The sequence below is a fragment of the Vulpes lagopus genome, chromosome 17 (assembly GCF_018345385.1).
Source record: "Vulpes lagopus strain Blue_001 chromosome 17, ASM1834538v1, whole genome shotgun sequence".
Classification (NCBI taxonomy): Eukaryota; Metazoa; Chordata; class Mammalia; order Carnivora; family Canidae; genus Vulpes; species Vulpes lagopus.
Window position 1 is genome coordinate 23,356,136 of NC_054840.1, and position 25,065 is coordinate 23,381,200.

At 43.1% G+C, this 25,065-nt stretch overlaps 1 protein-coding gene and 1 non-coding gene across 2 annotated transcripts in view; both read left to right on the forward strand.

Moving 5' to 3' along the window:
* The window catches only part of ETV5 (ETS variant transcription factor 5), a 59,720-nt gene that overhangs the window by 5,410 nt on the left and 29,245 nt on the right, over positions 1-25,065 (forward strand). The window contains exons 6-7 of the mRNA XM_041731857.1: positions 22,695-22,824; positions 23,751-24,038. Coding sequence (XP_041587791.1) covers positions 22,695-22,824; positions 23,751-24,038 — 418 coding nt within the window. The remainder of the gene's footprint in view (positions 1-22,694; positions 22,825-23,750; positions 24,039-25,065) is intronic.
* Positions 16,458-16,564, forward strand: LOC121477635. Its single transcript, XR_005984306.1, has one exon. It is a non-coding gene; the product is annotated as a U6 spliceosomal RNA (small nuclear RNA).

The following is a 25,065-nucleotide window of genomic DNA, read 5'->3' on the forward strand; positions in this document are numbered from 1 at the left end:
TGTGTTGCAAGATAAAAGACAGGATTTGTAACCCCACTTTGTTCTGTGTTGACAATTTGGCCCAGCCTTTCCAGTTCCTGCTCAGAACAGCATAAACTGCAGTTTGTTTGGGAGGTGGCTTTCTTGGCAGAAGTTCTTTGAAATGCTTTTATGACACTTTTGTTTGTTTCTCTGTAACCCAAAGAGTTAAAAGGGAGTTGAGATGACTGCATTCAAATTGATTTCATGTGCTGAAGCAAAGGTATGCTCTTTAGAGAAAGATGTCAGTAAACAAGATTTATATTTGGAGAGATGTTTATCTGCAGGAATAGGCTAAAGTGAAGGAATCAATAAATGTGTTTTGGCTCCTTAGAAATAATTCCCACTCAGCCAATAGAATGTGCTAAATTCTTTAATTAAATTGCCATGCCTACCTAAAATGGAGATGCATTGAGAGAGATTTCTACTTACCAAGCGTGATGTGTTTTTTACTTTGTTTGCTTTTTGCTTTAACTTCTTAAGGTTGAGCTTTCCTGTCCTTTAAGGATAAAACAGATGGTTGAGTAGCCTCAAAAAGTGTTTTAATAATTCTTTCCCCCCTCTGACTCTTCTTTCGGGAGATAGAGGTTTAAGAAGGATAGCTTCAAATAGATCAGCTTGTCTTAGAGGTTAAGAGCACAAGTACAGGGTGGTATGTACTTGAGCCGTTCATCCTTACCATTATGTGTAACGGGTTTGGCTGCAGTTGTGAGTGACAGTGTGTAGATGCAAGGGAGCTGGCAAAGCCTGAGGCTGGACAGACTTCTCTGTGAGCACATCTCACAGCCTTGGATTGATGATCTGTTTTCACTGCAGTCACCTTCTGGAAGAGCCCATGATTATTCCAGGGGAGGGGGAGAAACTCATTCAGATTTAATAAAACCTTATGAGTTGATTTGAATCAGCCAATCAACGAACTGTAAACCAAACTTGCACTTGCCCAGTAAGGCAAACCTTTTCCCTGCAGTAGCAAAAGCCTTTGTAACAGATATTCTTCTGTGGCCTGCCACACTGATCTTCCTGCCCTTTTATTTATTTATTTTTTTCTTCCTGCCCTTTTAATGATGATTTAATTAATTGTCGTGTGTGTGTGTGTGTGTGTGTTAGAGAGAAAGAGAGAGTGAGGTGGGGGGCAGAGGCAGAGTCTGTGTGTGTTTATGTATGAGAGAAAAAGAAAAGTAATGTGGGTAATTTTTTTTTTTTTAGAATGTCAGTTTTGAGGATTATGGCTTACTTTTTTCAGTAAGTGCTATGAGCTCAGCTTCTAAAGAGATTATGTTTTGTCAGTTTTCCAGATTTGGGTTCCCATCCATAGTCTTCTAAGTGTGATTTGAATAAATGAAACCATTGTTCTTGTAAGTCCTACAGAAATGCTCTGCTTACTTCTAGCTGTATAGACTTTCCCTTACCTCACAAATACAGACGTTAGTAAAGTATCCTCCCCCCCACTCTGGAAATTCTTAAAGGTCAAATTCAGTGGAACAGAAAGTGCAACCTGTAGACCATAGGGGATCTACCAGTTGGACCCATTGTTCCCTGGTCCTGAGAAGTAACCTTGAAGATCCCAGATGGTTCAAGCTGCAAGTCCCTTGTAGAGATAGTCTTGCCCAACCCCTTCATTTTATAGAGGGGATAATATATGGTCCAGATCACTGGAGCTACTGACTGGTGTGTTGGGGCAAGTGGGAGGGGATAGGTGAAATAAGAAAAATTATAAAATATTATCTTTAAAGAACCTCTCACAAAGCTGCAGAGCCAGGTACTGGCATGTACAGGTGTGTTCCACAGGCTCCCTCATTATTTCAAAGACCTGGAGCCAGCCCTCCAGAAAGATATAGGGAGACTGTTGGCCACCCAGTCTGACATCTCAGTGCTCTTCATTCCAGGATCCTGAGAAACTTATTAAATATCTTGGTGCTGTGAGTTTTTCCATCTAGGATTTGGAAGAGACCTATAAAACAAAGTTATAAAACTGACATCTTTCCTATAAGACATACTAGTGTGCATATAGATAAAAACTGTGTGTGTGTGTGTGTGTGTATATATCTTGAATAATATAAATGTGTGTGTAGCTAAATATGTGTATTAACATACAAACCTGGAATCTACAAACCTGGAAATCTGGGTCAGTGGTTAGATGTGTCACACTTTTACTATACATTTTCATAGACTTAACTATAAATCAAAATGGTGGCTAAGATTGGAACTCAAAATGCTCTAGATCTGGGAAGGCAGAGCTTACCTTAATTTTTTCTGGATTGACTGGGCACTTAACAATATTACTAGACTTTAGTATACATAAATAGTATTTTTTAAATGCAGATTTCAGATTAATTTTTTAATCTCATTTGTGATATTGTGAATATTTACCTGTCAGCATCTTGAATAACAAAACTATTTTACACTGAGGAAAAAGCATGATAAAAATCTTGTTTTAAAACCGTGACCTCCATAGCAAATATAATTTAGAGAACTGTTTGAAAATCCAAATGACCTTATTTTCCCCTTGAAGTGTTCTTTTTTAGATCTGTGTTTCAAAAAGAATGGACCGACTGGAGGAAGTACTAGTAATTTCCTAAGGACTGGCTAATTAACTGATAAAATCGACTTTTCATAAATACATTGCAATAGGTGGCTGGGGAAATAGAATTAACTGTTATGGCAGCCCTTGAGCCTGAAACACATTGATCTTAATCCTGTTTTAATATGAGATGATTCAACTGGACTTTTCTTTTCTTTTCTTTTTTTTAAAACTACATATGAAGTTGATAGAGTAGAGGCAGAGACCAGCCTGTAGCAAAACTCTTGTTAACTTGCCCTGTGGTCTTGGGCCATTTCTATTTGAAAAGATTGTCCCAAAGTCTTTTTGTTTGGAAGGTTAGAAAGTAACAGTAGGCACTTTGAAAGTAAGAGATTTGAGGGAGTCAGGGCTATCAGTTTGTTGAAGGCAAAAGAAGGTAGAAGGCAGAAGAGTACTGTTCTGGAAAGCCAGGAGAGAACAGTGGAAGGGAGAGGACGTTTGACTCCAGGCTACAGGGTATCTTTCAGAGTCTCTGTTAGCTAGCCCCCTAACTTACACTGGGAGAGTGCTAAGTGACTTGAAATCCTTCCTGTTTTGATAGCCTCCAAGATCCTTTGACCAGGACTCTTAAGGATCCAAGACCTGGAGTTCCCGTTTATCTAAGAGAGCCATATGTTCACACAAAATCTATTTTCTCTAACTTTAATTCAGTTAGGCTTATTAAAAACAATGAATTTCTCTCTTCCTCTTTGATGTCTTTGTGCTCTTAGCCCTCTAATAAAACCCAGTAACCTTTCCAGTCCTTTGCATTTGGCAAGAAAGACTTGGGATGGGGAATTACATGTGTGTCTGCCCCAGGCAGATCACTTATGTAGATGCCAGAGGTAACAAAAACCTAGAATCATTCAAGACCTTACCATCTATCTCGTTTTCAGCATTCTTTACTTTCATGGGATTAAAACATGGGTAGCTCTGTAAAGCTGAGGATTTGTATTATCAGCTCATTTCTACCATCTAGGAGTATCATCTTTTGAATTTCAGCCCCAGGAAAAATGTTAGTGGTAGTAGGCTTGGGTAGGGTGTGTGGTTTCTACCAAGAGACTGTACCCTCCACATGTTTTTCGAGTTTTAATGGTGGTAAAGTACAACGAGGCTCAGAGGCTGACAGCCCCCTCTCAGGCGCATGGCTGCCCTTGAGGCAGCTTGGGCCCCATCTGTGCCCTGGCACACGGTGCTTCTCCACTTGGAATCCAAGGAGCTCAGAGTCTTGTCATGTTGCAGCTCCCAGCTCTTGGACAAGCGCCAGGCATGCTGATGCCAGTACCGGATTAGGTTGCTTTTTTAAAAATTCATTTTGTGAACTCATCAAGCTCATTTAACAGAGGCTTTGGTCGTCAGTTTCTATCATTGTCCCAGCCCTCTAAGAGGCTCAGCTTAAAGGAGGGGCAAAATACTAGGTCCATAGTGTATTTGCGGTGGGTGCTTATGAGAGAGAGGGAGAGAGAGAGAGAGAGAGAGAGTGTGAGTGTGTGTGTGTGTGTGTGTGTGTGTGCGCGTGTAACTGTGATGTAAGTACTCCGTTAGGCTTGGCAATGAAGTAGCAGCTCTTCTCATGGAGAAGACCCCCACAAGGCAAATAAAGAGGGCTCCCCTGCCCAGAAGGAGGAAGCATGGGGGAAAGTTGCAGCACAGGGCGCAAAGACTCCAGGAGCAGGATAAGTTAGCCACTGGTCTGCAGAGCAGCCAAGGCATTGAATGTGGGGATTCTGTGGTCAGAAACACTATAGAGAGAAATGCTCCCTGAGTCACATCTGAGTTCACTAGTGTTGGGGCGGGGGGGGGGGGGGACAGGCAATGAGAAGAGGTAAACAGAAGATATTTGAAAATAGCCAAATCTGTTATGAAAAAAAGGAAACAACCCAAGAGCTAATTTATCTCCTGGATTTGGTTTTCACAAAGTAGTATGCTTTTCTTGAAATAAACCCTGGCTGTCAGACTGGCTTCATCAGATCTTCTTCAGGGTAATTATTGAAGATTTGGAAAAAAAAAAAAATCTCCAAGAAACCAAACCAGTTTTTAGCCTTGTACTTTGCGTTGTCCTTGGAGTAGATTTCACCCGCCAACCCCAACATATCCATGCTCTTCCCTTTTGATGTCGCATGGGCATGGTGGGGGTGGGGGGCTGGGGGAGATTATAAACCTTTCAAGCCGGATGTGAAGCCGGTAGAGGAACTGTGAAGCTGTTCATAATAGGTAGCTCGCACCCTCCCCCCCTCTGCAGCCAGAGAATCGAGTGGTGTCTCCAGAGACCCTCTCCCTTGGGGAGGATGCCAGGTGGCTCCCCATGTAGCTGTTGGCAGTGAATGGAAAAGCAAGGAGTCTGGAAAGGCTGACTTCCATAGAGAGGTGTCCTCTAATGCAAACCAGCTTGCCCGGGGGCAGGAGAAATACCAGGGAAGTCTTTTTCTCTTTGCTGGTAGCTACAGTTGGATTCTGAACCGGGCAGCACGGGACAGTTTTCTTTTGCCTTACGCCCCCCCCCCCCCCCCGCCCCCTTGTGCCAGAGGGCACTTTCCGACCTTCCTCGGAGCTGACTTGCACATCCTTGCAGATTTGAGCCAGGGGCTCGGCCATCCGAATGTTAGGGAGGGTGCAGAGCAGGCCGGCGCCTGCAGTGTCTGAATTTCTTACATAAACACAGCGCGCTGGGCGAGCAAGCGTCCCTGTGGCGACAGCTGGGCTCTGCTCGGTCCGCCCCGGCGAGCTGAGCTGCTGAGTCCCCCTCCGGCCTGAATGGAGCATTCCAAATTGGTTGTGAATGGAGGGCGGGGCTCCCTTGCAGACTTTTTCAATGAATAACCAGACCCTATTGTGCAGCCTGTGGAAAAACAACCAACTCAAACAACACTGGGACTGTTAGAAATATGCTTGTGATTGGCAGCTTGGAGAACCTCCAAAATTAGTTTCCTTTGGCTTCCCTGCTGCTCCCTGTTCTCCGAGCCTGGGCTTAATGAGCCTGGGCTTAATGGGGTTCCAGTTTTCTTTTAAGTGCTGGCTTTAACCCTGCAACTGCCAAGCTAATGGTCTGGGCTTCGGAGGGAGGGCTGCTACTGACCCATGAGGCCGCCCTCCTCTCTTTGTCTCCCATTTTACACTGTAGCTGTCTAAAGGGGGTGCTAATAGAAGAGGGTGGTTCAGCTTCCCCAGAGAGAGAGGTGTTGAGACTTGATCTGAGGATATTACCCTTTTATCTCCTGCTTGCTGTGGGGCTGTGGCTTTAGCTCCCATGGAAGATTCCTGCTTGCTCTTCCACTGCAAGCTCCAGCCTTGACTCCAGGCCTGAGGATCGGGTGTTTGTCTGCTGCAGCGCCCAGATCTCTTGCTTCTGCTTACATTTTGACTTGGGAATGACAAAGCTGTAATTTCCCTACTCCTTGGCCTTCTCTGTCCTGTTTAATTTCCCACTGTGGTCGGATACATGTCATTTTAAAATGATACTTCCCAGACTGTTATTCAGCTACGGGGGAGCCTCGCTTTGGCTGTGACCCTTCCGCCAGGCACTCCTCAGATGCCTAGCCTCCTCAGATGAACATCCCAGGAAGTACCAGAAAGAACCCAGCCTCTGAGCAACCCCAAAACCAGAACGGCCTCCTCACCCCAAATGAGGTCAGGTTCTAGGGATATGCTTACCTCGGTTGCAACCATTTGAAACATTCTCCTCTGTCTTGGCCAGCAGCTCACAGACACCCCCCCCCCCCCCCCCCCCCCCCCCCCCCCACACCCCCGCCTCCCTCAAAGGGCTGTGTGGGCTAGACCAGGGCCATGGGATAAGCACGAAAAGGACAATTAGTTAAAAAGCAAAACACAACTCAGTAGTAATGATTCAGTGCAGCTTCTCAGTGTTTTAAAGAGCTCTTCTGAATTCCTGGTCCTCATCCTCACACCTGAAATGAGGTGGTGGTTGTTTGCATTTGTGTTTCACTTTAAGGTGGTTGGGTTTTTTTTTTTTTTTTTATTTTGTTCTTTTGTTTTGTTTTGTTTTGTTTTTCCTGAAATATTTCCTTCTCTATAGGAAAAGACAAGGGCCTACAAGAATGTCTTCCTTTCCCTATTAAAAAAAAAAAAAAAAAGAACAGGCCCGGGCAGATTGTCCTTTTGTGAGAGAGTTTGAAACCTCTCAGGAGGTAACCCTAGATATCAGCTGTGTAAGAGGATGCTGATATTTGTGCTTTTCCAGAAGGGGCTGAGGAGGACTTCAGCTTACAGAAACACTTCTCAGCTGAGTGCCTGGAAATGCTTTGTGACTGCCTGAAAGGGCACTTAATGAGGGTCCTTTATACTTTTTTATAGAAAAGGTAGAAGGGGAGTGGGGGATGTGTCTGCTTGGGGGGCTGCCCTCCCACAGTAAGGACCAGATCCTGGAATGCCTACCCCAACTGTCCTAATCTGAATCTAAATGGAGAATAATTTAGTAGGGGTAGCTACTCCGTACCCACGGATACCTCAAGTCAGAAGATTTCTGCCCCTCAACTCCCTTTCCATTTCCTTCACTCTTCATGGAATCTTTCTGGAGGAATAAGGAAAAAGCCATATAGGGCTTTAATGTCCTCTGTATTTTGACAAACATTAAACTCACTCCCTGCTTCTCAGTTTACATTCTTGTTAAAACAGGAAACAATCTCTCTTCACTATAAGTGGCTCCAAAAGCAGAGGACCCCTGTGTTACATTTCTTTGTATCCGCGGCAGCCGTAGCAGAGTTCTGCACACAACCAGAACTTGGTGAATGTATTCTGTATACCACATAGTCTCTCGTGTTCCCTTCCCACCTCACCTTTCAACAGCCCCCAACACCAGCTTCTAACAGCTCAGAAGCAGAGGATCTCAAAACCGGAGTTCTGAGAGTCCTTGGGATGACCTTAGAGATAAGTAGGAAAAAACTAGTTAGGACTAGTTCTCATTTTCTGATTCCTCCTTTAAACACATACACAAGCCAAGTCTTCCTAGGCTGCATTTAGACTTCATGCGGCTAATGCTATGTTTCCCAGTAAGACTACATGTGCTAGAGAATAAGTCACGGTGTAGACACCATTGACACATTTGCCGAGTTTCTGCTTTTAGGAGAAGGAGGGCCAGAAATAGAGGAATGGCTCTCAGAGGAGCTGATTTCCCTAATTTCTCTGGAGTTTGGATTTTTCTCCTGTCAGATTTTAAGTTTGAAGGCAAAGATAAAATTTTCCACAGTGCTTAAGTCCTGTTTCCAGTATTAATAACACTTTTCTTTAATGCCAGTTTAGAGGAGAATCACGTAAATTGGGAATAAATTATAGGAAGGATGTTAAAGATGGTTTCGTTTGGCATTCTTTTCACCATTCAGGAAAAATGCCCTGTTTCCCCTTTTCTTGATGATGTTGTGTCCTGTGTCCTCTCCCCCCCAACCCCCGTGAGCAGCCCTTAATGGTAACTTCATGGTCTGTGGTTGACGTAAGGCCCACAGTAGAGGAAGGCATCCTGTCATGTCGACCACAAAGGCTCTCTTTAGACTTGTTTCTCGCAAGTGAAAATCAAATAAATAGTTGTCTATCATATTGGTAAAAGTTGAATATTAAAATTCTTTGAACAGCTGCCCCAGGAAAGGAATTAGTATGAATAATGCTCAGATTTTCCTTTCGGGGTAAGCAGACCATTCAGTCACCTTTTCATCCTGCTAGTCTCTTAAGCTTGAAAGTAACCAAATGCCCCAGGTGGAAGCCAGCTCTCCAGGCTGTGTCTAAAAAGTCCCAGCCTGTGGTAGTCGAAATGGGGTGGTTCATTCAAAGCCAGAGGAACCACTTATTTTTATCTTGACTCTGCTCTGAGTCAGCTCTGTACACTCGCACAAGCCTTACACTCTACTGTCAAATGCTCTGGTTCCTCCAATCGCCCACAAATTTGGGGATGTGACACATTGATGCAACTAGGTATATTCATTCTGTACAAAATATTTTTGTGGAAGAGCCCCATAGCGGTTAAAGACACAAGCCCTACCTCAGTGTTCAGCCAGTTGCTTTCGAAGCTCCTTGTCCTCTCTTTAATTTCTCACTCTATGTTCCAAGGCCTCTGAGTTTCCATTTTCAAATTCTAAAGTAACAATCCTAAATTGTTAGGGTAAATGAGTCCTTCGAAGAAAAGAAACTGCACAGATCCGAGCCATTTCAAAAATACTGAGATGTGGAGAGTGTGAACTTGAAGTGAATCTGGAACTCGTTCATCTGGGTCCAAAAAAAAAAAACAAAACCCCAAACCACAAAAACACCTCTCTGCTACCATTGGCGTTAAATTATTTCCCCCGATTTGATAGCAGAGGTTTTCTATTTGGAAATGACGCTGAAAGATTTGCGATTTTGTACCAAGAGCCAGGGGGAGTATTCTTGGATAGACACTTGTGCTTTCCCACATCCACATCCACAGTTCCCCATCCTCAGAGTCTGCACATCCCTGATTCATACCCTGTGTCCAGTGTGGGCTTCTCTCGGGACACCTGGGTGGCTCAATGGTTGAGCGTCTGCCTTCAGCTCAGATCGTGATCCCAGGGTCCTGGGATCAAGTACTGCGTCAGGCTCCCTGCAGGGAGCCTGTTTCTCCCTCTGCCTGTGTCTTTGCCTCTCTCATGAATAAATAAGTAAAATCTTAAAAAAAAAAAAAAAAAAGTAGGCTTCTGATTAACATGACCACTTCTCTTAAGGAGGATTCATACAAAGAATCTCTTTCCTTCTATTTTAGCCTAATTTAGAATAGAAACCTTCAAAAATCACCTGTGTCATTATTATTAGTACTGATTGAGGTAAAGAATGGGCAAGGTCAGTATCCCAAATTCTGCTTAGAAACTGGTCCTCCTACTTGATGACCATGGGAAGACATGATCAGCCAACCTTTTATACCCTGGCAAATTTGCCCCAGAACTATAGGTCAGCCATGAGGACTCTTGCTTCTAACGCCCACAACAGGCCCATTATTACCCTGAGCTCTTCGTAGGGCTCACTCAGCCTTTGGAGGTGGGGAGCAGCTTCCAGCCCTTTGCAACAGTAGAGGCAAATAGCCTTGAGGACCACTTTAACTCTTCTTAGCAAAAGCTGTTACCCCCACCCCCACACTGTCTCTCTTTTAGAACCTGGGTGTCATCCTTGACTTGGGTCACATTTTCTCCTCTCTGGAGGGAGAGTAAAGAACCAAGGAAAGCTTTGAGACCCCTGGAGGCGAAGGTGCCCCCCCCCCATATTCTGAGTGGTCAGCTTGCACGATACTATCTCTCCATCTGGGTTGCAGTCGTACGTTACACAGTGACCTCTCAAGCTGACTTTCATGGGCAGGATTGAGTTTTTCATCTTCTGACCAATAGTATTTCAGCTGGTGATTTGATTCTGGGATACCATGTGCTAGTTCTGCCTGCCAGCTGCTGCCATGGCTGATTGCTGGGAGAGACAGTGGAAGAGGAGGGAGAGGAGGGAGGAAACTTTTGGGGGGATGTTGCAATCATTAAGCTGAGCCTAGCAGAAGCAAACTTCCAGATCATCACATTCCCCTCCCCAGTACATTAAGTCACTCGATGATACAAACATTATAGTTCAAATAATATGATTCCAACAATAGAAAAATACCCCCAATAAAGCCCTTTCTTGTGAAGCGTACCCCTTGTCAAGTCAATCACAGAAATTTAAATCCTTTTGTAAGTATAAAACCACCATTTTTTTTCTCTTTTCCTACGTTTGCCCTTGCCAGAAGGGCTTTGTTTTGGGGGTCTAACAAGCTGCAACCCAGAGGCCCCTTGAGCTGAAATGCAGATGTGATTTGGCATCTTTAAAGCTGGGTTTCTTTGTTGCTGAGTCTGTCTTGTGTCATATATTCCACATTCCAGGGAGCAGTAGAGCATAAAATGCCGTAACACCAGCCTATATGTAACAAAATTTAGAAACCCGGTACTTTCCCAGAGCCGGTGTGAGCACTGCACCATCTTGTCATTGATCCAATGGCAATCCTATATACAGCCAGCATTTCCCCAGAGAAAGCAAAGTTCTGCAAACTCAACATGTATCCATGGCACCATCTAGACCCATGTTGCTGTCAGCTCCAGTCCATAGCAGAGATTTAGGGTTATCCAGGGTAAACAGAAAATGGAAGAGAGGCTTACAGAGCTTGGCTTCATGGTTTTAACTGCTTCATGGTATCCATTCTTTTGTCTAATTTAAAACCTAGGTGGGAGAAATTCTATCAATAATTCTAATTCCTATATCCTGGGAGGAATTCTACTGCCTTTGCAGGTGGCCACATAGAGATAGTTCAGATACCACTTTTCACTAATGCTCTTTATACATTTTCAAAGTTGGGCCAGTGCTTTTTTAAGCTGCTTTTCCAACCTTTAATTTCTAACTCTTGTATCAAGGCCTCTGGGTTTCCATTTTCAGAATTCTGAAGTTGTTCTGATGTCCCTGCTAACCCTGTTTTCCTGGCACCCCATTTGTAAATTGAGAGTGGGCTCTCTGGAGACGCACTCTCCATACCATCTTTCAAGTAAGTGCCTCTTATTGTTGATAGGAGCTCACCAACGTGGTTCCTGAGTTTGCATCCATCCCCAAAAAGTTTCCAGCTCTTGAATTTCCAAATACTTGGTATAACCTCATCTGTCTTACGGGCAAAAAACCAGTGTCTTCTTCCCTCACCTCTTTTTCTTTAGCAAGACCTGGCTCTGGTTTCACTGGTTATTCTTTCAATCTGGTATTCCCCAGCCATGTTCATGCAAGATCATAAGCGTTGAATCTCACTTTTGGATTGGTCCTTTCCAAATACCAATGTAACCCTAATCCTATTTGTTGCATCTGTCTTTACCCATAGTCCGTGTCATGATAGCAAGGTCAGAGATTTTTTTCCTTGAGCTTATTATATTACCTCAGGTTTCTAGCTCTAAATCATGAAAAATAGAATGGGTTTGGGTTTTTTGTTGTTGTTGTTGTTTTGGTCCACACACTAATTTCTGAAGCCTCTCTTTTGCTGACTGTAGGTTTTTCCTATTGCATAGAAGAAATCTGATTCCTGAAGCCAGATGTTCCGGGAACTAGCTTTATCAGTTCCTAATTTGGCTCTTGAGATATTTATTGTACAGAAGATAATACTGGCCATACAGGAAGGGCTTCTAGAATTGTTAATTGATGAATTCTGCTACCTCATGGTTGATTCTATATCCATGGCCTAGAAGTATACCACCAGAGTGATGATACTCAGTCCTTTTGTCCCCAACTACCAACAAGGCAAGCAAGAAAAAATAACCTGGAGTAATCAACACTCTAACCCCTACCACTACCACCATGATTTACCAGCAATCTAAAATCTTGAATATTGCCACTGTGCCAGTCCTAAAGACCACTTTCCCTGTACCTACTGATCCCAAATTCTATCCCAGAGAGGAAGCCTTGCTTTCTTCATGTAGGACTTTGCCCAGGACAGTTACAGCTGTTCTTTTTTTTCTTAAAGATTTTATTTATTTTATTTACTCATGGGAGACACCGAGAGAGAGAGAGGCAGAGACACAGGCAGAGGGAGAAGCAGGCTCCATGCAGGGAGCCTGATGTGGGACTCGACCCCGGGTCTCCAGGATCATGCCCTGGGCCAAAGGCGGAGCTAAACCACTGAGCCACCTGGGCTGCCCTGCAGCTGTTCTTACAGTTTGGGATTGCAGAATGAGTCTGCCCTGAAATCTTAGTCCCGATGTGTTGTATATGCTCACATAGGTGTTGGCTATACCAGAGATTTGTCCTATTTCCTATTAGTTGTGTGGAGGGCTTCAATTTGACTCCAGAGTCCCACTGCCACTCTGGATTCCCAAAACATAAATGCACAGGGGATTCTCAAGCCAACATACTTTTAAAACACAACATACATCTTTAGTCCATATTCCTTTCTGATCTAGCCTGGTAAGCTAGGTTGGTCCAATTTGGGCCTTCAGAAACATGTGCCTTTTTTCCACAAGGCTCAGATCACCAAAAGCCAAGGCCATGCATTTCAAACTGCTACTCCTGGCCCTGCTCAGCCTTTATGGACGAAAGGTGCCAAACCAGCTGCTTAAAGGGAAGAGAACAAAGGAGAACCTCAAGGAAAAGGACTTTAATTCTTTTTTAATTCTGCCAACCTTCACAGATTGTTGATGACTACATTGTGTCCTCTTGAGGACTCTGGGGATAAAATCTAAGGAGTTGTCCAGCTGTTCTGGTAATGTTCTAAAGCTGTTGTGCATATATATATTTACAAGGGGTAGACATTCTCCATTTTTTCCCAAGAATGCTTTGTGATCTTGAGTTGGGCATATGTTTTAGTTTCTGTTATGTGTGTGTTAATATATATGTGGAATTACTGGTAGATTTTCCTTTTCTTAATATTTTGTACTTGTGTAATTACTGTGTTTTTTACCCAGGCAATGGTAAAGGCGGCCACAGGCCATAGTCATGATGATAGCAGTGGCACTTTTCATTCTGACCTCTCTTGAGTGTTCCCTTCTCCTTTCTAATTGGACCAGGGCCAAAAAAGTATCTGAGAATCACTGACTTAGACATTGAAGTGTGACCAACATTTGTCTTTGTGTAAGTTTAGATCCTGGGGCTGTATTAGCCAAACATGGTAAAGGATAAATAGGATAGTATCCTTCCAATTTGATAATGGGCCAGGGTGGCTTTTTTCATGTATGAATGCATGGTTTTGAAGTTCTTAGCACATCTACTTTTGACCTATTAGTCAATCATAAGACAAAGGCATATTTTTTTTCTCCAAGTATCTCAGAAGAGATGGAATAGAGGATCTTATTGATTTATTTTGATTTTTTAAACATTTATTTATTAGAGACAGAGCAAGTGGTGCAGGAGGGACAGAGGGAGAGAGAGAGTCCCACACAGACTCCCCATGGAGCGTGGAGCCAACACGGGCTCGATCACATGACCCTGAGATCATGACCTGAGCAGAAATCAAGAGTCAGAGACTCAACCGACTAAGCTACCCAGGCACCCTCTTACTGATTTTTAAAACATAGTCCTACATTTGCTTCATTTCTCTGTGTGTAGATTATTTTTTTCTTTCTGAACCATTCAAAAATAAATTGCAGACATGATATTTCACCCCCAGATACTTTAGTGTGCATCTCCACAAAGATTAAAAATATTCTACATAGCCTAGGAAAATTAACTTTTATACAGTAATACTCAGAATTCCCCCAGTTGGCCCTCAAATGTCTTTTATAGCTGATATTAATACTGTTTTTGATCTAGGATTCAATTAATAATCCATATTACATTTATTTTTGTCTCTTTTATCTTCTTTACAACACTCTGTCCTTTTTTTTTTTCTTTTTCCTGTAACGTTGATATTTTTTTGAAGGGTCTTAGAGAGTTTTTTTGTAGTTGTTGACTTTTGGGGGATAAATTCTTTTTTTAAGATTTTATCTATCTAGAGAGGGAGTGTGGGGGGAGGGGCAGAGGGAGAGGAAGAAAGAATCTGAAGCAGAATTCATGCTAAGCATGGAAGCCAACGGTGGGCACAGTCTTATGAGAGATCAGGACCTGAGCCTAAACCAAGAGTTGGCTGCTCAACTGACTGAGCCACCCAGGTGCCCCTGGGGGTACATGTTTAAAGGTTACATAAAGGATATATAAGAAACAACACACAGAAATGCTGGCCTTAGGTCCAGAAATGTCCTATGTTGCTGATTGTCTCACTCTTATATCCACATTATTGGACTGACCTTAAAATACTAGTATAAAAGAATAGAGTGAGTCAGATGGAGATATTTGGGTTGGAAATAGTTTGTACATGTTTGAGGAGAGGGCTTTTGAGGGAATCATTAAAATTTTTTTAGCACAGCCTACTAGTTGATTTTACTATTTATGGATGATTTTTTTTTTTGCTATATTCAATTTTTAAATTTATGCTTAGCAGGGTTAGCTGTGTCAGGTATTAAAGAAGACAGCACATTCTCCCATACTTCCTCCAATCCTGCTTTTAGAACTTGTGCCCCCTAACTACATTTGATAACATTTGAAATTTTTTATTTTTGGAAACTGTTGCCAGGCAGAATTAATGTGAGCTTTTCTGATGGGTTTGAGCATGTTTCTTATTTGGTTTGGAAATCCAAAAGGCATCTCCTTTCCCAGATGTTCTTTTTAAGTGCCAGGTCCTATCCACTTACTTTATCTTTCTTGAACCTTCTTGGTTCCCAGAACAGAGTATTATCTCTTGTTCTTGTCATTCACTAGTAGTGCTGTAGCAATTACAAAGAATATTGAGACATTAGGAATATATTTTATGCTTGAAATGAATTTTTAGTCTACTCAGCCCTAAAATAAAGACCTATTTCTGACCTCTTCTGGTAATACGGTAGAACTTAAAATGTAAGCCTCAGTCTGTTTACCTCTTTTTTTTTTTTCTAACTGGCTATTTGCACTTTGTCTCAAAATTTGTCCAAAAAAGCCAGAGCTAAGGAAAGGCAACAGTATACTGGAAAGTCAGCCTGTTGGCTTTGTTGTGCTCTTCAAACCATAGGTCCCAAGGGACACTGCATCTGATGACTTCAAGCCCTCTGGTCTTTGCTAGTGGGGCACTCTCAGAAGTTAAGGGTACATGAGGAGAGAAGAGGTCACACTTACTCGTTCTGGGTGGCTTCTTTGGTTCTCTTTTGCCAGTGTTATGTTTATATTCACATGTCCTACTTGATGGTTTTTCCCTCTGCCTCTTTCCTTACAGTCTACTCACTGCCATAACCAAAGAACAATATGGGCTGATGTCTCGGGCTCTCTCCCACCCCCTGCCTTCTTGAACTAAACAGCACGTATTTCCTTACTATGGAGGGAAATGAGGTGGGATGGTAGTGGCCTAAGAGAGGAACAGTGACCTAAAGCTGCTGGGAAAGGGAGTAGCTCAAGAATAGACCTTCACTGTAAAATTATGACTCTGGACTCTTGAGACGTCTCTGACCACAACTATATACATTCCACATTCAGAAGTTCTGTGAGAGGCCCTAGACACATAAACTAGCCACCCGAGACATAGTCTCATGGACATGCCATTTGGAAGCAGGTGTGGGTATTCTGGTCACCTTCTGTCATGAGACACAACTTTCCATGAAAGGTAAGAAGATCTATCGAGTGTGACCAAATAAGGTCCTCCCCCAAGGGCAGGCCTGCACAGCTGATTTGGGAAGGTGAATCTGCCCCGGATGAAAATATTGAAACTGAAGAAGGGAGGAGGAAAACCCCAAAACAAAACCTGAGCAATGACCCCCCGCCGCCGCGGGTGGGGGGGGGGGGTAGGTAGGCAAAGCCTGTGTGTGAAGCGTGAGAAATAACAATGGGCTTAGTCTGTCTCCCTCTCAGACTGCAGTGTCACTGATCAGCACTTTCTTTAACCCTCAGCAGCTACATAAATGCTATATGTATTCCCAACAAAGTCAGTGGCAAATTGAAACTTTGATGATTATGGAAGCACCACAGGAAAGGCTTGTTAGACGAGGTGGGTTTTGTCTTCCTTAGGAAAAAAAAATCCTTTTAAATCAAACTGTCGTTCATCCTATCATTCAACAAAAGTGTTTTCCTTTGTTTTGATCATATGTGCTGTAATAGTGAAGTTCACTGCCAGCACTGGCATGGGGTAGCTGCCTTGGACAGAGTCCACAAGCCTGTACTTGTGGGCAGGAAACAGATTTTGTCAGCAGAGGGAATTATTATTTCTCTTGAATGGGCCAGTTTGTCTATTTTTTCTATTTCAAAACAATTGGGTTATTTCTTTGGAAAACTGTTTCTATACCATCACAGAAGAAAGATTTTCTAAAATACAAGAAATCTTAATAAGTATTTATTAAACTCAATGATGCTGCTTAACAGAGCTGCTTTCTTTAAAAACGATAAACTTATGCTCACTTCAGCAGCACATAGACTAAAATTGGAAGGATTCAGAGAAGATTAGCATGGCTCCTCTGTAAGGATGACACACAAGTTCAGGAAGCATTCCATATTTTCCTAAAATAACACTCCATGTTAATAGTACTGGAATTAAAATAAAAACCTTAATACAAGCAAAGAGAAACTTAATTGATACATGGCAGTCACAAACTATACAAGCATTTAGATCAAGATTGAGAACTTACCAGAAGACAAGAAGACTCATTGTACCCCCTGAAAAGTACTACCCTCAAAGTAACCTCCATCCTGACTTTACACACCATATATTAGTTTCCTGTCCTTCTGAATGTTACATAAATGGACTCACACAGTATGTACTCTTTTGTGTCCAGCGTTTACTCAGCATATCTGTGAGATTCCATGCTGTTCAGTGTAATTGTAATTTCTTTATCCTCATTTCTGTGTAGTGCTGAGATTTAGTTTGGGGTTATTAAGCCTATAGATAAATTTGGGAAGAATTGCTATCTCTACAATGTTAAGCTTTCCAACCCATGAATATGATATATCCTTCCATATATTGAGAGTTCTTTAATTTTCTTGTGCTTTGTAGTTTTCAGTTTAGGCATATTACATATCTTTGACTAGATGTGTGCCTACGTATCTCATGTTGTCACTATTGTAAATTTATTTTTCAAATTTCACATGTATACAGTTCTTTTTTAGATTAGGCTTGTAGCTAGAGATCTTGGTAAATTAGCTTATTGATTCTTATATTTTGTGGGTACTTTTATATTTTCTTTTTTTTTAAAAACAATTTTAAAGATTTTATTTATTTATTCATGAGAGACACACAGAGAGAGGCAGAGACACAGGCAGAGGGAGAAGCAGGCTCCCTGTGGGGAGCCCGATATGGGACTCGATCCTGGGACCCCGGGATCACGACCTGAGCCCAAGGCAGATACTCAACCACTGAGCCACCCAGGCGTCCCAGTACTTTTATATTTTCTATGTACAAAATCAGGCCACCTGTGATTAATGCCAGTTATATTTCTTCCTTTCTAATCCTTTTGTTTTTTATTTGTTTTTCTTGACTTATTGAATTGGCTAAAGATTCAGCTTTATTTTTGATCACTGTGTCAGATAGAAAAATCTCCCAAGGAATTCCCATAATAACAAAACCAACTATAAAGTTAAATGTAGTTGATCTAGATTTATTTTTCTTAAGATTTTATTTATTTATTAATGGAAGAGAGAGGCAGAGACACAGACAGAGGAAGAAGCAGGCTCCATGAAGGGAGCCCGACGTGGGACTCGACCCCGGGTCTCCAGGATCAGGCCCTGGGCTGAAGTCAGTGCTAAACCGCTGAGCCCCCCAGGCTGCCCTTGATCTAGATTTAATTTGGTGTCATAGTAGTCTACAAAGCAATATTGTACTTTGTGCTGCACATTCACAGATAATGGACTAAAATCTGGTCAGACAGGAATCTTTGTCTTTTCTACCCCTGACAAGCAGAGACTTCCATATATATTTGCATATGGATCCTTAACAGAGTTCTTGCAGTTCATTAGGAGTCCAGACAGCTCACTCAAAGTGTTCTTGCCTCACAGGTGGCACTGAGAGGGGACTGTCCAGAAGCACTTTCAGGAGAGGCAGAGCATTTGGGGAGAGGGTATCCAGGGCAGTAATGTGGGTTCTGGCCAGCCAGTGACTGCTGTGGAAGATACGTGGTCTCCAAAGTCAGGTAGCTGTCTAAATAAGTAGAAGATAATGGTCAGCTGAAATATAGAAGGGAGAATGAGATCTTTTAGGTGGAATGGGAGGCAAGAACTGATAAGAAGCAGAGGCTACCGGAGTCAAGAGATGTTGGTTGCCAGTAGGAGGGAAGGAGGGATCCTGGGCATTTCGGTGGCCTAGGGACAGGGAAGGGATGAGTCGAATGGGGATACAGGTGTATCAGATGTGCCTCCAGTTGGAGAATGTAGAGTCAACATGAGGAAACAGACTCTGAGAGCTGGCAAAACGTATCCTTCCACTCTCCTCTGGTGTTGTCTTTCTTCTCCATCCCTTCCCCTATTTCTTTTTCTCTCAGATTCTCTCTAGGGGGCAATATGATAGAATATGATAGAATCACCAAGCACTGTTTAGGTAGGAACCTCGACCACTTAAAGACCCGAGACTGTGCCAGATGACTTAACGTTTTCAGCCTGGGCTCTCTCATCCTACTAAAAAGGGAAACCAAAAGTACCTTTCTCATTGGGTTGGGAAGATCGAATAAAATAATGTATGTAAGAGCAACTTGTCACAAAGTAAATGCTAAGGGGTCTGTCTGGCTGCCTCTTTCTTTTCGGTCTACCTTGTTTTTTTCCAGAGGTCTTAGTTCTTATTCATTTTTTTTTTCTTTGTTCTAGAGCACTTTTAACCAGGTGTAATGTGATATTTTTGTTGTTTTTGTTGAAAAAAAAGGTTTATGTCCTCTATTTTTAGTGTGCAAAGTGGGTGAGTGAAATGTCTCCCATTTCTGTCAGTGCAGTAGATCACTGAAATGACAGAAGTGCTTGCGTCCTCTCTAATAACAGCAGCTCCAAGACTTGGAGCAATTACTTTGATTCCTTGAGCCTCACAGTCCTTATAAATGCAGAGGCCTGAATGAGGTGGACTGTGAGGCCCTGGTCTAACTATGAATGCATCTATGAGATGATGCCCAAAGTCCGATTCCTCACTAAATTGAGCATACCACGAAGAAAGGGCCATGGCTGTTGGGCATGCCATCCGACCCCCCGCATCTCCAGGATGCCTAACCCATAGAAGATGCTCAGCGAGTGGGTGAATGGATGGAGGAGTGAATGATAGCTTTACAACAACAAAGGTGATCCATATTCACTGGGGATTATTGTCAGGGCTTTCTGGGCCCATTTTCCACAGTTCTGAGCTTAAATGCAGAATTTCTAATTGTAGAAAATGTTTGTCAACTTACGTAGTCAACTTTTTTGGCATTTCTTTTCCAGCTTCCTTTGGAGTTCGTGACCCTTTTTCATTCCAGTTCATTGCCATCCTTTGTAGTCCTAGGTCTCTGTCATCATTTAGGAAGCGATGCCTGTGCGAAGTTAAATACTCTATTTTTGAAAGCACAGTGTATAATTACACAACATCATAGCACCATCTGCAAGGTGCTGTGCCATTTTCTGTATTTCTCAAGGCAGCATCACATATCTCATTTTACAAAGGAGGGAACAGACTGAAAGCAAGGAGCATTCCTTGGGCTTCTAAGTCCTTGCTTTAAATACACCACTATCTCTGACTAATGCATGCCATAATTAGGTTCCTTCACACATCCTCTGGCCCAGCAGTCCCTTTGGAGAGCTGAGCCTTCTTCCTTACCACTCCAACGGCCCCTAATGGTTTTCTTGTCACTGATCTGGGAAACTTTCAAATCTCGCTCTGGCTGTGTTCCATTTCCTTCTCTCTCTCTCTCTCTCTCTCTCTCTCTCTCTCTTCATTCCTGGGAAAAAAATATTTATTTATTTTTTTTAAAAAGATTTTATTTATTTATTCATGAGAAACACAGGCAGAGGGAGAAGCAGGCTCCATGCAAGGAGCCCGACATGGGACTCAATCCGGGAATCCAGGATCACGCCCCGAGCCAAAGGCAGACATTCAACCGCGGAGCCACCCAGGCATCCCAGAAAAAATATTTATGACTAACACTGCCTCACTTTGTAGGGTAGATGCAGTCCCAGCCTTCAAGGTTAAGAATTAATTGGAAACATAATCCACTTAGTCACTCACTGTCTTAGTCCATGGAGGCTGCTATAACAAAACATGACAGACAGGGTAACATATAAACAATAGAACTTTATTTCTCAAGTTCTAGAAGCTGGAAGTTCGAGATCAGGGTGCCAGTATGGTCCAGTGAAGGCTCTCTTCTTGTTTTGTCCTAGTGACTTCATGGCTCTGCCCTCATGACGTAATCACCTCCCAAAGCCTCCCACTACCACCACCATCACATTAGGGATTAGGATTTCAACATATGAATTTGGGGGGTGTGGCCACAGACATTCAGACCATAGCACTCATCAGCTGTTTCTTGAACTCCTCCTTTGTGTAGAGAACATAAGATTCCAGGTGTAAGACAGTTTGGGGGTGGGATAATATACCATTTACTTTCGAGACAAAACAATAAGATACACACTAAGGGTACCGCATAGATTTGAAGAAATCGAGGCATTGGACTTGGCTGGCAGCTTAGATTCTCTCTCAACATGGGTATATGATGTTCCTGAAGCCATTCGCAAATTTTTCTTTCTGGACATCTTTGGCTTACCCTCTGGTCTTGGTCTTGTCAGCAGAACTGGTTACTTTTTAAACAGTACTGTGAAAATGTCAATTCATTTCCAAAACCTGAAACAGGAAAATTGAGTGATACCATAATGGTCTACTTTCTAAATGTAAGTAAAATTAGTGATTATAAATGATTTTAAGTAAAGAAAAGGAGATTTTTCAAGGTAATATAACTTTTGCTTACACTGGGGCATCATTAACGTTTCCTCATTATTTTTCCGTAACTTTTGTGACAAAAAGCTAATGAGAGGAAAGGCCATGGCAAAGAGAAGGGTGCTGAGAACCACCGGAATACTCACTGCATTGGAGAAGTGTTGTCCTGTGTCAGATTGTCTAATTGTCCCATTTCATTTACTAACCATTCTAACAACAAGCTTAGCCATTTTCTGTGTCTGAATGTCTGAAAACATTTGATAACAATTGAGGCTTGGCTGCCATGATGTCACCATCAAAAAATCACAAGGACTTCTAACTATAATCTTCCAGTTCCAAACTTATTCCATGTGTTTTGGAAAAGCAGTTGGCATGCTGTAGGAAAGGAATTATAAAAACCTATCCTTTCCGGTCAGCCATTGGCAGGACTTTGCTTATAAACTTATCTGTGATAGAGGCATCTATCTCGTTTGTTCACTCCTGAGACCTGAACGTGTGGTTGGAGGTGGCACCTGAGCAACCAGTTGGCCAGAAGATTGTTCGGTCTTATCAGCAGAAAACAGATGATCGTTTAGTTAAGTTTTAGGAGTAAGCATTGAGTCAAACCGAAATTTTAGTGGGTCACCAGGGCACTGATTGTGGTTAGCTATCTAAAGAGACCTTCGATAGAGTGGAGAGTTACTGTCACAAAATTTGACTCCCCGTTCCCCCAGCCTTCCTGATAGCTGGACAGAGAGCAGCAATTCTAACTCTTAACGTAGAAAACAGACCCCGTGGTGTAGCATCTTTTAGAGTTTGTCCTTCTACTTTGGGTAAAATGCCCTCTCTCAAAACAAGTTAAGTCCTAGATAAGACAGAAAAGGCCAACCTGGTTTTATTTTGTTTCATTTTGCTACCACGTAAAGCTACCTTGGTTTGAAAAACTTTGCCCTCTCAGTATCACATATGGAATATGCACTTGATTTCCAAACATTACGCAAGAGCTCTGTGTACTATTTCGTCAATTTTGGAGAGGTGATTGGCACTTCTCTGAAAGGATTGGTTATGAAAACCTGCCCTTCTGGATTGGTCGGACGGAAAGGCACAGAGTATACACAAGCACAAAGGTTTCAAGGACTCGTCCTTAACTCAGTTAGCCTTAGCTAGGTTGTGGTTTGGCCCATTGTTGTATTCCTTTGCTTTTAAAATTTTTGAAACGCCATTAAGTATTTCTTACTCAGAACTGATACGTAGAGCTGCTTGACAAAGGACTTTTAAAAAGTCATATATTTAATTTATATGCCTCTGAATAAGAAATGTATTTGCCAGAACAGTTTCAAGCCTCTGCGAAGTTAATGTGTGATGTCTACCAGTATATCTGTGGCTGTTTTTGTCTTTTCTGGAAACAAAATTCTTCATGTCTGCAACCCTTGACATTCTATCACACCTGCATTTTTCTTGACGAACCGACACCTGCAGGAATCTTAAGGGTTTCAAAGCCTCTGGGAAAAGCAAACCCAACACCAACGAAATGGGGGGAGAAAAGACATGGTTAATTAAAAGTGTCAGATGATGACTTCCGACTTGAAAGAACTTTTCATTGGTTTTAGATGGAAGGCTCTGTGTTTAAGTGTTTGGCTTTCTCTGGCATGTGACTTGACATGACTTCCAAGAACAATCAGCTAGTTACAGGGGTTGCAGAAGGAAAGCATTGTGCTCCCTGTTAATCGGCTATCCTCTCTTTGTCCACCCCCTCCATCCCTCTTCTCATTGCAGTGGTGCTTCATGCCCCACCTCCAACCAAGATCAAACGGGAGCTGCACAGCCCCTCCTCGGAGCTGTCATCCTGTAGCCACGAGCAGGCTCTCGGTGCTAACTATGGAGAAAAGTGCCTCTACAGCTATTGGTAAGTGGAGCCAGAGAAAGGCTGGCCAGAAAGGAGCCGTCAGGCCGACGGCTTCAAGTGCTCTTCAGCAGACACTCAGAGTAGCGCTCAGAGTAGTCTCTCGTGGCAATGTCGGCCTCTAGGTGTGTAGCCCAGTACAAATGGGGCCTTTGTGCTGCACATAAAAAGCAAAACTGTTAGACGGCCTCCGCAGGGGAACTGCGTTCATGGGGTACTGAGCCCTCCTGAGGGAAAGAGCCTTGAATACTGGGATATTTGATCTGTGGCTTCTAGGGAGGGAAGATATACTTCTCCATGTCTAGCATATGTTAATGTGAACTTTAAGCACCAAAGAAGTAATCTTCAAATCAGAATATATGAAAAAGTCCCAGGGCCTGTGCCCTTTACTTAAGAATATCCAGGCCCCAGGAATGAAGCTTTAATTTTAAAGCATTCTTTGCTCTAGAAGATAAACATAGATCTGCCTGGAAGGGGGAGAAGAGCCGTTAATTCAAGTGATCTTACAGCAGAAAATTTATCTTCAATAGGGAATCTCACTGCTTCCCTGGGACCCTGGAGTACTTGGGAGAGGGGGCCAGGACCCCCCTCCCCAGGGCATAAGCTCCCCGCACCATCCATCCCTACAGGCGCATACATGGAAAATGCTCTTAGAAGGGGGAAAAAGGAAACCGGAAACAGAGGCTAAAATTATCTTTGAGAAGAATCACTAGAAGTGTTAAACAAGTCCCTGTGACGCAGTTGTGTTTGTCACTTTTCGGAGGTACAAATATTCCCTCGGGGCTGCCAGCAATTTAACTATGTTAATGCTGTCATTTCCTGGCAACATGGCCTGCAAGCTAGCCCAGGCGTCCTGCCCGACCTGGCCACCAAGGCTCGGCTCCATCTCCATCGCAGCTTAATGCTTCCTTTTCTCTTTCTGTTTCCAGTGCCTATGATAGGAAGCCTCCCTCCGGGTTCAAGCCATTAACCCCTCCCACCACCCCCCTGTCCCCCACCCATCAGAGCTCCCTCTTCCCCCCGCCCCAGCCAAGTCTGCCCACCCCTGCGCATGCCCCCGCGGCTGGCCCAGTACCAGGGGTGGGCCCTGCCCCCGCCCCCCACTCGCTTCCGGAACCTGGACCACAGCAGCAAACCTTTGCGGTCCCCCGGCCACCACATCAGCCCCTGCAGATGCCAAAGATGATGCCTGAAAACCAGTATCCATCAGAACAGAGGTGGGTGCTGATCCGGGCTGCTTTTGCTGCCTCCATCCTCCTCCTCCCCTTGACCCCATGGGGAAAGAGGAAGGAGTTGCTTGTCTTTACCAGGTACCTATAAAGCTCTCATGGTGTTGAGGCATCTTGTCAGGTAAGATGAATAATAATAGGAATATGACCTGTTTATATACCACCCTGTTCTTGAGGTACTCGGAGGATCTATGAAGTAGGTGAAGGAGGGATTGTTAGTACCATCGCCCCATTATGGAGGTAGAAGAGTGACTTGACCAGGATACACAGTCTGTTGACGCTCACTGAGGGCGGGCTTCCTGACTCACTGGATACTGCCTCCTGGTATTGAACCTTGGTTTATGCTACTGACAAACACTGCATTAACATGGGAAGGTTGCTAAATTACAAAAGGTATTATTACTTGTCTGAGTTTAACACATTTTAACAGGAAATTAGCAAAAGACATTACTTGTAATTACCTACTTGTGAGATGGAAATCTTCTCCTTTCACTCCAGGTAGGTAGTTCTACATTCCTGATAAGGAAATTGAGGCATCAGGAGTAACTTGGCCAGAGTCTCATTCGTCAAACAAACTAAAGTGAAAAGGGAACCTCCTCTGCAAACACCAAACTGAACTTCTTAGGTCCTAGCCTTGTAAGTCCATGATCTAGGTATTTTAGAATTTTGGATGCCTGTGGCCTTCCTTTGTACAGGGTGTTCTGGAGACCTCTGCCTTTTTATTTCGAGTCTCTCTGGAATATATATACATGGGGAGTTGTCAGTGATGTTACCAAGAGTTGCAAGATGGTGACCGTTGCAGTTCCTTCCTCTCTTTCTTGTTTTGCATTGGCTGGGTGTAGGGCTGAGGGGCAAGAGAGGGAGGCTGTATGAATATATACCTTCCCAAGGCCTGGTCCAACCCAAATGCCTCCCAGTATTTGCTCAGGGGTCACATTATTTCTAGATGAAATACAGAAAAGAAAGACATTTTTCTCTGGTTTTGGTCCCCTTTGCCCCTTGCTGTGAAAGTCAC